Source organism: Asterias amurensis, chromosome 12 (genome assembly GCF_032118995.1).
Source record: "Asterias amurensis chromosome 12, ASM3211899v1".
In the NCBI taxonomy this organism is placed as follows: Eukaryota; Metazoa; Echinodermata; class Asteroidea; order Forcipulatida; family Asteriidae; genus Asterias; species Asterias amurensis.
The window spans coordinates 19,260,345-19,272,554 of NC_092659.1; the positions used below are offsets into that span (position 1 = coordinate 19,260,345).

Sequence of the window (12,210 nt, forward strand, 5' to 3'; positions counted from 1 at the left end):
ATTGATTGATACAACATTATATTCAGTATATCAGGGAGATTTATTCAATACTTAATACATTCATATCAGTAAGTATAACAAATGGCGACTTATTGACCAACTGCACCCAAAGAAAGTTAGTTAAACTGCTAGTTAACTAACTACCAATCAGTCGCCAGACCATTATTAGACTTGAGCCTCATTTTGAATCTTATAGACTATGTAAGCAAAACCTAAGATGGCTACACAAGTGCTATTCAGTCATTTTGCAACCATAATATTCTCAGGATTAACAAAACACGATGCTGAATTTGTACATAAAATCAGACTGATATTTCCACAAATGTTACTTTAGAGTAATTAGTTTTTATATTTTGATATCTTTAAGAGCAGACTTGTTTGTTAAGACATCTACATGTAAATGTGTTTTGCTGACTGTTGACGTGTGTGAGAATTTTTTTAATAAATTCCCTCAGTAGTATAAAGTAAATAAAATAAAAACGATTCATAAACTAAAGCTCGACTTTGATGTCTTTGTGGTGGTTTCTTGCTTATCTTGTGAGAAGAAAAAAAGTTTCAACTTCTCTAGCAATAGCCTAAACTCTTCCAAAATCTACCCCTTGTCTTCATAGCCTAATTTGACAGAGCTGCTTTAGCAGAAAATAATGTTTTAAACAAAATTCCTGTTGAACAAAAATTAGCAGAATACCAGTCACAGATTCTAGTAAGCAGCATTGCTTCTTCAGTAGCTCTATGAAATTGGGATTCAGTGGGGTTTTAAGCACTGTCTTCTCCTTGACAATCAAGGGGAAAAATCCCTATAAAATGATGGCAAAGCGATTAAAAACAAAACTCACAAGCTGTTGAAACATTGAGTATAAATAAAAACAATTGTAAAAAGTCTGCAAAGCAACATGGCTCTCATCTACTGACAAATACACAGAACTCAACAGCTGTTAAACAAAGAAGAAAAAATGTTGACAAAAAAATTCCTAATGAGAAAAAGAATTGATGCAATCACTTTTGTTTCTTATCCGACATGAGGCTGTTATGTAATGAGTTGACATCGTTAACGAATACGTCCATTTCTAAGAGACCGTTTTCATCAAACCAAGATCCTACCGATTTGGTTACCGAGTCCTCTCTAGTGGTATTGGTGGTGTGGTCGGTGTAGTTCAAAACTAGGGTGTACATGTCGTCAAATCTGAGAAGGGAAAAAGAGAAGAACAAGTATTAATTGTTTGGTAACTGTGTATCTACTTGCTGGGTAGATTTCCTTTTAAAAACTTGTCTTGATATTTCTACTGCCGCAGATAGATTTTGGGGAATTCGGGAGACTTCACAATTCTAAAAAGAACTGTCCTGCTTATGGGAGACTTTGGGACGCTAGGTTGCAGCAGACTTACCAGGTAAATTTCCATTGTTTACGTAGTTCTGAGCATGCGCATATTACCGAGAAAATGGGTTTTACCTGGTAGGTCTGCTGCCACCAAGTGTCCCAAAAGTCTCCCATTAACCACTACTTGAGCGGAAGGTAGGACATCAGCCGAACTCTCCCTTAGTGGATCGAGGGGACTTCTCTTCGTAATTTTCAATGCAGTGGCGAGAGTTCCTAATGGGTCTCAAAGTTTTGTCTAGCCTGCTCTAGTCATTTGAAGGGGCATCACGGCCAGGCAGGTCACACATTAAAGTTTTGTCTAGCCTTCTCTAGTCATTTGAAGGGGCATCAAGGCCAGGCAGAGCACACATTAAAGTTTTGTCTAGCCTGCTCTAGTCATTTGAAGGGGCATCACAGCCAGGACAAGGCGCACATTAAAGTTTTGTCTAGCCTTCTCTAGTCATTTGAAGGGGCATCACGGCCAGGCAGGGCACACATTAAAGTTTTGTCTAGCCTTCTCTAGTCATTTGAAGGGGCATCAAGGCCAGGCAGAGCACACATTAAAGTTTTGTCTAGCCTGCTCTAGTCATTTGAAGGGGCATCACAGCCAGGACAAGGGGCACATTAAAGTTTTGTCTAGCCTGCTCTAGTCATTTGAAGGGGCATCAAGGCCAGGCAGAGCACACATTAAAGTTTTGTCTAGCCTGCTCTAGTCATTTGAAGGGGCATCACAGCCAGGACAAGGCGCACATTAAAGTTTTGTCTAGCCTTCTCTAGTCATTTGAAGGGGCATCAAGGCCAGGCAGAGCACACATTAAAGATTTGTCTAGCCTGCTCTAGTCATTTGAAGGGGCATCACAGCCAGGACAAGGCGCACATTAAAGTTTTGTCTAGCCTGCTCTAGTCATTTGAAGGGGCATCACAGCCAGGACAAGGCACGCATTAAAGTTTTGTCTAGCCTTCTCTAGTCATTTGAAGGGGCATCAAGGCCAGGCAGAGCACACATTAAAGTTTTGTCTAGCCTGCTCTAGTCATTTGAAGGGGCATCACGGCCAGGACAAGAAGCAAAACGTAGCATGGCCTCGGAGTAATTCCAGGACTACACTATAAGCATGGCAAATTTTGAAACCCTGAGACGCAATGCCCCAGCCAGGTCCAATAAGAACAACAAAGACAATCAAAGCGTAATGATTAAGACAGTAAGCTGTCAAACACTGGTTCTTTTCAGAACCTAAACAAGATTTTCACACAGTGTTACCGCAAACCTCACTCTTCTACTCAGAACCCTAATCAGAGGTTAAACCTGGCGTAAATTTACCTCTTCATGTAAGAGTCAACAATCCAGATGTTATCTGGGTCAACCCCAGCAGGATCCTTCTGATGAACAACTAGAAAATGATTCTGCTCAATGAATGAGGTGTACAGAGTAAGCACGCTCATCATGGCAAAATATGTGAGAAAGAGTTAAGGATCACAATTTCATTAGTATTGCATTTATTAATTCTGGTTGTGAAGACAAGGACTCTGAGACAAGCAACTGTAATCAGTAGCCAAGAACCTGCTTGGAGAAAAGACAAGGCTTAACATTAGTCCCGTGGTCATTGGGCCAATAACATTCCTATAATCTTTCTCAGCTTCATGGGGAGTACATCCCTGGGCTGCCATGGCCTTCCAGTGGCTTTTTCATACACAATTTCAACCTCTACACTCGGAGTTACCCATTTATACCCCTGGGTAAAGAGAAGCAATTATAGTAAACCATCTTGTCAAGGACACAAGTTTCATGGCAGGGATTCGAACCAACACTTGGTTACTAACCACCAGAACTTTAATTCGATGCTTTAAACAACTAGGCATGACACGGCCATACAATACTGAAGTTTCTTTGTAAAGGATATGATATGACGCATACTGCCAGTACAAGTCTTGATTCAGGGAATGGATGGAGGTAGTCGTACACTAAAGCTGTAATGGCAAACAGGCAGGATACAGTGCAGATTGCGAGACGTTTGTCTATCATACCATGATTCTCAACATAGTTGAAGCGTTTTGTCAAAATCTGAAGGGAAAAAACATTAAACAAAGTCGTTGTTATCATAAAACGAGGTGAAGGTCCAGACTTTGTGAGTGGAATTTTCATTTTGTAAAGGTCACTTCATTTGGAAAACCTTGAAATCACTGGGAGCATTTGAAGGGGCACCAAGGCCAAGACCAGGGGCATTGGATGGCGAGGGCCATGGTTTTCATGGCATTCATGGCATTCATGTAATTCCAGGTCTGCTCTTTATTTTACTCACCAATCTAACAGCATCGTCCAATGCATTCTTGACAGCCGAGCCGTTCCATTTATCCACTTTCACCGGCTCAGATAAGGGCTGCATCGTAAACAATCATCATAAATAATCAAAATAAAATTTAGACAAACTGTTATTCTGCATCTTCTGTCAGGACAGATTTAAATGCAGAAGTCGGAGAGTACATTTCTACCTTCCTGATCTTATCAATTGACTGTTGTTGTTGGCTTTACCAAAAATATCCGGATCTGTTCATGGATTTGGATCTGCTTGACTTGGACTGTTGGAAGATAATTTCATTAAACTGCACTTTCAGCTTTTTTACATGCAAAGCGGCAAAATGTCTGTGCTTGTTTGGGATTGGGCAAACAAAAGTTTCATTTCAAAAAGCAAGGAAGGGAGGCTTGGATTGGAGGAATTCAATAAGTAAAGAAAGTAAAACAATGGTAAAAGTTAAAACAGATGAAATAAAAACTAAATAAACAGGTGTTTGAATTATTCTGAAATTAATTGAATTATATGCACGTATATTTTAAGGGCAATTTAAATTAAATTTTACTTTCTTCAGGTGTGTTTCTTTTTACTAAAAATATTGCATTAGGAGCTGGTGCCCAGGTCGGGCACGACCGGGCTCTCGCGGCTCTACACGGACGGACAACGGTCGATTGTCACCACCATCACCATCAAAAGACTGCGATAGCATAGCCCGTTGTCCATATGTCAAGAAAAACACAAGCCTCTTACATAAAAACAGAAAATGCACAAACACACTAAAACCTACAATCCAATGCTACAATAAAGACTATTCACATAAATGTATTTAGTTTGTGAACAAATGTTGTTGTATCAGGATATTGACAAAAATATTTTTTTTACTCACGTTTTCTTTTCCCGAAGCAGCCATGTTTTTGCAGAAATAACGTGAAAAGTAAGTACACGTCTATCTAACGCGCGGTGGCGCCCTTCCAAAATCAACCGCCAGTCTGTATGCAATTTGCATAATTATGACGAAAGCGGTAACTTTAATCCAATAACTGCAAATTGCTTTATTGTTTATTCTATTTTTATGAATAAGATCAGCGATATTTTTGGTTCAAGGTTTTTTCTTTAAAAGATAAGTCTTGACTTTAACAGGGGTGACTTTGATTTCAGTCTGGCAAAAAAAAAATATATAAAAACAATAGCTGTTCCGACTGAATCGGAACAGCTAATAATTTTATCAATTTAAAATTTTACAAATTCGAATTAAAAAGGGTTTGAATTTTTTTGTATTCATGTGATTTCATAATAAACTTTTTGAGAAGTCAAATAAGTAAAGAGACATCACAAACAGATTATGAAGTACAGATGATGTGGTTTATTTACAGTCAGATAAACACATAATAGAGCACCCATTTTTATAATATTGTTTATTATTCACAATCATACACAAAGCATTTTGTAATATAAGGCAGATATGTACAAGCAAAATAACTATGAGGTAATAATAATAAATTTAACAGTAACAAAACCTGAACCAGTTCTTTCGGTAGTTTTATTGTGACAACATTATGGTCTGTGTTTATTACGCGGCTTTTCTAAATAACTTTGGGTTGAACAAAGACAGGGAGCTTTCTCTGGATTAACATGTGTTGGTGGCCTCCAAATTTTCAATATCTTTTACTGCTTGATTTTGCAAATTTTATACAGAAGAATAAAATCATATCAATATTAGTGTGAGTTATTTTAAGTGGAGTTAAGATGAGTAAATAAATATGCTACAGTAGTGCAAAGATTCCAGAACAATCATCATTTTATAGTTTTGATTTTTATAATGGTGGGTCGTCTTTGAACTAACTGGTTATTATAAAAACACTTGAACTTACTTAAAATATATTTAAATGTCTTAAAATATATTTAAATATTCATAAACAAGCATTGAAGCGATAGTGTTTTAGAGGATAACTGTTTTCCTTCTGAGCCTGCTAAAAGCTATAATGATGAATACAAAGTCAACTTTGCAAAGTCAACATATCCACCTTAATTTATCTTGTGAATGATTTGAGCCAACAAAGTAGAGAAGTTCTGAAAACGTTGTGACCATCAAGTTGTAACCATCACCTTCAAGTAATCTACTTAGTAAGAAACTTGGCATCTTAAAATGTATAAAATACATGCCACTATTCTGTCATTTAGGGACACAACCCAGTTGTTTTCAATGGGCACAGGGAGCCCACGAGCTGGAAGCCCCCCCCCCCCCCTCAAATGAGATTACTTTACTTTCATAAATCAAATAAGAGAATATAAACCCCTAAAAAGACACGTTTAAATAAAAATATGAAAATGAGATATACAAGCAGTATATTAAGAATCATTCACTGTTTGTTTTTGTTCTTTGAACAAATTGGACCAAAGAGCAAAAAAATTATTCACAAAAGTTTCACAAAAAGAATAAATCTGACCAGCCAGCTGATCTCGTTTGCTGATGTGGACAAAAAGGGAGAAGGATAAATACCTAGAAATTCCATAAAATTACAAATCCTGTCACTTTTTGTACATAGCACAGCCACAGCATATACAATAAAATGATATTGATTAAAATAAAAGAGGATTCTATATCCTTTTTTTGTAAGTACATGCTATTTTGGGAATCGAAACCAGGATCTTCTTCCCTTTCTTAATTAAGTAGCCATCTTAGACTTTCATGTAAGTTTTATACAAAATAAAATCAAAAGTTCATTCTCTATACATAAATGTACATAAAACAATATACAATGATGTTTTTTCCAGGATTTAAGTAGTACATCTGTGCATGGAGCATTGCTCCATGATCCGTGACAATTTACAAAGCCACAAATTATTGTACAATTGAACTGGAAGACTTCTTTTATTTTCATTAATCATATGCATGCCTGTTGAAGACATTCAAACTTTTAGGGACAAACTTGGGCAAGTTTTCAACTGAGAACAAATTAAGAGTAAGAAAAACCAACAATAACTATTTCTATTAAATCTTTTGGGACAGTTGTTGCTTGTGTGAGCTAGTGTTTTCAGTAATAACTATGGCTAGCTCACTGATTATCCTTACAGCCACAGCCACCTTGAGATATGGTGGACAAAGTACTAGTTTGATACTATCAGGTTTGGGATAATTTGTCTGTATACATCCAGGCCATACAGTGCACCTTGCCACCATATCTCATAAAGGCTAAAAAGGTTCAATTTGTTTTACTTAATGGACACAGCTTCACAAACAACCCAAGTCCAAGGGACAATGAGCAGATGGAACAACCAACACCATCCACCCTAGTTCTTGTTGACACACCCCTGAGAATAATCTCAGCCCAACGATGGACTTGACACCCCTACAGATGCACCACAAAGACAGTACTTTTCTTAGCTCACTCTACACCAGTCTTCCCCTCGTCTTGAAGGAGCATGCAAACAGCGCCCTCTTGGGATTGCTCCAGACCTCACTTCTTACCGATGCCGAATAAACCTTTTCCCTTTTTCTTGAAAACATCTGATGATGATATTCCTCTGGGGAGATCGATGCTTTTGTTTGGCGTCTTCAGAATCTTGTGTTGGTAGGCGTACGGCATGGTGGAAACTTTACGAGTCACGACTGTACAATAGAGGCAAGAAATAATGCATAGATTTATGATAAAGATACAATTAAAATCGTAATTGATTGCAGATTAATTATAAATATTTTTAATAGATGTTAAATTTGCATCGGGGATAAAGAATATTAATTTTGGTTAATAAATATTTTGGTATAAGAAGGGCAAAAGGGCAACTTTCCTCCAGCGCATTTCAAAATCTAAAGCTAGCTGTCCTGATAGCATCACCTTCACAGGATAGCCCAACCGTACACGTTTTTTGCAGTTAAAGTTATGATACAAGTTGATTTGAAGGTTTAAGTTTATCTCTTGGTCTTGATAAAGGAACACAAGGAAATGTTTACAGGCAACATGTCAACAAAAATAACCTAACAATTAAAATGGAAATGGAAATTTCTTCATGGAGACTTCAAAGAACGTACCTGAAGCATCTTGTGGTTTACCAGGTTGCTGTTCACCAACATTCTTCATAGCAGCTTCACGTGTTGAGCTGGGTATACTGAATCCTGCACACACACAGAAATAATATTAGGTTGTGATGTTTAGTTTGTGTAATTATTTATTTATGAATCTTCAAAGTGGAGAGTCAGTCAATTGATTGTTTAGGTCATGGAATTAGGACTAGGGAACAAGACAGGGAATTTACACCAACAATCAGCAGTTAGCATAAGAATACAACATTGCTCACTAGATTCTACTTAACTTACTATTTTTCAATATCATTAGTCATGTTTCATTTTTGCTTGCAACGTGTTACTATAGTTTCTTCTAATGACTCTGTCATTTGTTATTGTGAGTTCAGACAGAAATATCACATAGATTAATTGGAAACACACCTTTTTGTTGATCGTCAAGGACCATCTCTCGTTCCTTGTTAAACATCTTGAGCCAGAGTTGCTTTTCATCTTCTCCTTTGCAAGATAAGATGTGCAACTTGTTTGTCTCAGTGTTGTGGATTGTGAAGGCGTGCTTCACTGTTACATTCCAATGGGAGTCTATGGGGGAAAAAAATCAAAAATAATTCATATGTCACACAATTTATTTTTCAAAAAATATTTTCAACCAATTGGGATGCCCCCCCCATTTATAATTGTGTAATTTTATCATCATTACAAACTTTGTATCTTCTGTAAACTTTTCTGTATTTGACCCTTGGTAGCCATGGGAATAAACCAATAATGAATCTTGAATTAACTGTTTGCAGTTCTGAAACTGGACCACTTACCTTTCCCATCAGACTTGTCAGAAACGTTACTCACATCAAGATTGATTTTCCGCTTGTACAACAGAGCTCCTTTCCAATCCTGTAAGTAAATGTAAAAGTGATTAAGCGTTTTGATTTCCTTTGCAGTATTAGAGGAAGTAGATTGATGGTTAAGGGATATAACCAATAACAGGCACTTCTGATACTTCTACATTGTACGTATAGCTTCTTATAAACACAATAGTACTCCTTTAAGTGATCAAAACTCCTTAGGAATGTGCAGCCCTGGCAGTCAATGCTCATAAATAACGTATCAATCACAAATCAAAATAAAAAGATATTCTCTATTTTGATTAAAGCTACTCTGTAAAAACTTGAGTGTTGGTAATCCACTTTTACACTTCTGACATTACTTGCAAGAAAAGTATAAGAAATGAAACATTATAATACATGTGCAGGTCCTACATCTCTTACCTTTTTACAAACAACTAGCTGATGATCAAAGAGAAACAAGCGCCTGCCAGTAGTTCGTTTGCCTGCCAGAACGATGATGTCACCAGAATGAATCAACTGTGTACTCTTCTCTAGAATGTCTTCACCCTAGGAATTAAAAAAATAAAAACATAATACAATATAAATCAAATAATTCAGAGGTTTCTGTTAGAAATTCCCTTTCTTCTTCAAACAGAGACTTCCTATGGAACTTCCCATTGGAACTTCCTGTTGTGAGTTTCCATTGGAACTTCCCATAGTGAAACTACTTACTTCCCAGTCTCCAATCATCTTCTGCCATGCAGCAATCTTCTCAATGTTCTCAATTCGTCTCTTCCTATCATTGATCGAGACGGCCACATCCTTCATGACTTCTAACGCATCTTGAAGCTCCAGATAGTCAGCATGTTGAGGGCGTGTGTACTTAAGAAGCTCTCGTAGCTGGAGAGGATATTTGCAGATCTTTTGGACTGGGGTTAAGAGGAAGCCATCCAAGCTGATTTCTATCATGTTTTGTAGGAGCCGGCAAGCCTGAATAGTCATAAAGAAATGGCAAAAATTAAAATTTTGCATTGTTAAAAAAAAAAAATGGTTATCAAAGGCTTAAATTCCAGATCACGGACACTCCATGACTTCCAAAAATTACAAAAACTATAAGATTCTTCCTACCTCAAAGAATTGTCTGTATTTCTGTTTTTCTTTCAGCTGCTTGAGTTCTCGAAGCGCTCTTGGATAGTTGTTGCAGTATTCAGAATACGTTTCAAACCCGTTTTTCTGAAGAAGATAAAACAAACAAATAGAAGAGGAACATAAGTGGAAGAAGTTCATTTTACCTTTAAGATAAGAAGTTACAACCTGCGTAAAAAAAACATTTGTAACAAAACATTTTAAATGTGAAACAGCTGACCAACACATGGGTTCAAAGTTTTGGAGAATTTTAGTTTATTGGTAAGTAGTACAAATAAGTTAAATTTTCTGTGCTTAGGTAACTTTGGTGATTAAAAGTTTTTAGAAGAATCTTATTTTCCAATCTTACATGATCTAAGAAGCAGCCTCCTATCCTGCTAAGATCTGCTCGATCCTGATTAATAGAAGCTTCTAACTGAAGTAAGAATCCTTTCTGGAAGCTGTAGATCTCCTCAATGTTTCCAAACAGACTATTCATCACTTTATCTGAGAACATCTCTGGTCTGTCCGATGCTTGGCCGATGTAACCCTGTGAAAGGACAACGAAAAAATGACTTGAGAGTAAATATTTGGAGTCGGATTTGAAACTTTGCATGGTGAAAGTAAAATCAGGTTTGCAGTAACACCATGTGAAAATCTCTTTTGTGTAGTACTGGTTCTGAGAAGAACAGGTGGTTGATAACTCAACATTCCAATCAGTATTCTCTGATCAGTATCAATAAAAGTATAGTTCGAAAACTAGATGACAATACTTATTCTAGTCATTGTGAAATCAGTGGTTAGCTTGGTAGGGTTCGAACTCACAACCTTGTGATTGCAAGTCCTGCAGTCTAGCCAGTGGATTGTGGCGACCCTACGGATAATCCCTAGCCTTAGGTTTCAAACTCACCTCACAGACATCTTTAAGGTGGTGAACATAATCTCTCTCTGTGGTGATAATCTCCTCCACGACCTTTGCCCTGACCTGGTCGTTGCTAAGGAAGCTCAGGCTGACCTTTCTATTCTTCTTAGACAACGGGATCCTCTTGGATTGTTCTCGTTCTTCTTTCAATCTCTCGACACATTCTTCTACTGTCTCTCCTTGACTTACTCGCAACTGTATGAAAATCAAAATCAAATTAAATCAAATATCAGGTCTGTTTCGGACAAAATTTTGCTTCATTTTCATGTTGAGAAATCTTCACATTTTATCAAAGTTGCAGCTTGAAGGATTATAGTTTTGTGTGCATCATTTGATGAATTAAATTCATGTTATTTTATTTTATTTAAAAAGCAAAAAGTCAAAAGTCCCAGAAAGTTGATTGTAAGAATAACATCAAAGTATCTAAAACACTGTTCTGTCTTCCCGCGTTTTCTCACAGAAAATATCATTAGCCTTTCAAACTGCTTAACTACAAAAAGGAACTATGCTATAAATACCCCCCAAAAATTGATGGCCCGACGTTTCGCTCCTAGCAGAGTTTTTCTCTGCAAGGGTCAACACATTCAGGCCGTTGAGTACTTTTCTGTATTTTCTTTAAAAGATGTTCCATTATTTGTAGAAGTTCTGTTTCCATTTTTTCTTTGAGACCGGTTCAACTGATTGTTTAACAAGTAGCTATAGGCTTTACAATGCTCTTCTTTGACTCAAACAGACTTCCTAAACTTCACATTTAAAGATAACGAAAATGATGAGTGATGAGAGACTTGTATCCTTACCCTAACAAACTGGGCGGGTACCCATCCTTCCACTTCTCCTCTGCAACCCCACCACCAGTTCTTATCTCTCATGTCAGTCACTTCGATAACATCACCGGAATTGAAAGCTAACTCTGATTCATCCATAGTAACATGGTCCCATAGAGCCTCGGCAAAGGTTGGCATCGTGTCTGGACTGTAGGCCTGGGGGAGGGAGGGGTAGGAAAAAAAACCCACAAAGGTTCGGTTAATGGTTCCTTCATGAAGACAGTCCCAACTTGGACTAGTCCCAGGAATTATTAAAAACTTAAGGTCAGTCCTAAGTTAGGACGAGTAAACTCGAGATTAGGCCGGTCTTAACTCTTCGTGAAATTCACCCCTTCTCTCCTAAAGAGTGAAGGGGAGAGGAAACAGGGGAGGGTTATGGGGAGAGGAGGGGTATTCTTTCATTCTTTGGTTGTCAGTAATGACTGCTTAAGAAACAATCAGTAGAAAGTAAAAATTGATTTATACTATGTGCACCAAATTTCAAAACACCCTTTTTCACAGATCATTTGAAAAACAACCTCCAAGGAACTATCTAAGGAATGGGATGGACACAGCAAAGTAAAATAAAAGTAGAGTTTGAAAATTATCCAAATTGTACTTTTAAACCAACAATCATATTTTGTGGTTAGTACAAACTGATAGAAAACAATGGGTTTTCTCTGCTGCAAAACAAGGTCAGAGCAAGAAAGAACGGAATGGGGGAAAAACAAGCAAGATTTATGCAAAGTGTTTAAACAAGAAGTAAAGAACAAAAATAATTGCTTCCCTACACCCAGGAGTATAGATGGACACCTGCTAAGTATTTATACAATCTGCTTAGCTGAAATAGAAGAGTCTGGATTTTACCAA

The 12,210-nt window shown here is 37.3% G+C and overlaps 2 protein-coding genes across 3 annotated transcripts in view; both read right to left on the reverse strand.

Moving 5' to 3' along the window:
* Window positions 1–6: 6 nt before the first annotated feature.
* LOC139945470 (signal peptidase complex subunit 2-like) lies at window positions 7–4,571 on the reverse strand. Its single transcript, XM_071942823.1, has 5 exons — window positions 4,532–4,571; window positions 3,655–3,732; window positions 3,252–3,416; window positions 2,676–2,806; window positions 7–1,183 (listed from the first exon to the last, which is right to left on the reverse strand). Exons 1-5 carry the CDS (start codon window positions 4,553–4,555, stop codon window positions 997–999), a joined length of 585 nt encoding a protein of 194 aa, XP_071798924.1. The 5' UTR covers window positions 4,556–4,571; the 3' UTR covers window positions 7–996.
* Window positions 4,572–4,985: 414 nt separating this feature from the next.
* The window catches only part of LOC139944907 (uncharacterized), a 41,476-nt gene continuing 34,251 nt past the window's right edge, over window positions 4,986–12,210 (reverse strand). For both annotated transcript variants that reach the window (XM_071942076.1, XM_071942075.1), the window contains exons 11-20: window positions 11,335–11,517; window positions 10,526–10,732; window positions 9,986–10,165; window positions 9,619–9,723; window positions 9,223–9,480; window positions 8,932–9,057; window positions 8,479–8,557; window positions 8,090–8,248; window positions 7,676–7,759; window positions 4,986–7,255 (exon numbers count right to left, since the gene is read on the reverse strand). In XM_071942076.1, coding sequence (XP_071798177.1) covers window positions 7,104–7,255; window positions 7,676–7,759; window positions 8,090–8,248; window positions 8,479–8,557; window positions 8,932–9,057; window positions 9,223–9,480; window positions 9,619–9,723; window positions 9,986–10,165; window positions 10,526–10,732; window positions 11,335–11,517 — 1,533 coding nt within the window. In that variant the 3' untranslated portion in view covers window positions 4,986–7,103. The remainder of the gene's footprint in view (window positions 7,256–7,675; window positions 7,760–8,089; window positions 8,249–8,478; window positions 8,558–8,931; window positions 9,058–9,222; window positions 9,481–9,618; window positions 9,724–9,985; window positions 10,166–10,525; window positions 10,733–11,334; window positions 11,518–12,210) is intronic.

Bases quoted from the DNA above. Each gene is read 5' to 3' on its own strand.
- LOC139945470 (XM_071942823.1), bottom strand. From the start codon at position 4,555: ATGGCTGCTTCGGGAAAAGAAAAC. The intron at 3,733-4,531 runs GTGAGTAAAAAA...TTTACGATGCAG, and splicing joins CTGCTTCGGGAAAAGAAAAC to CCCTTATCTGAGCCGGTGAA. The intron at 3,417-3,654 runs GTGAGTAAAATA...TTTTCCCTTCAG, and splicing joins TGGACGATGCTGTTAGATTG to ATTTTGACAAAACGCTTCAA.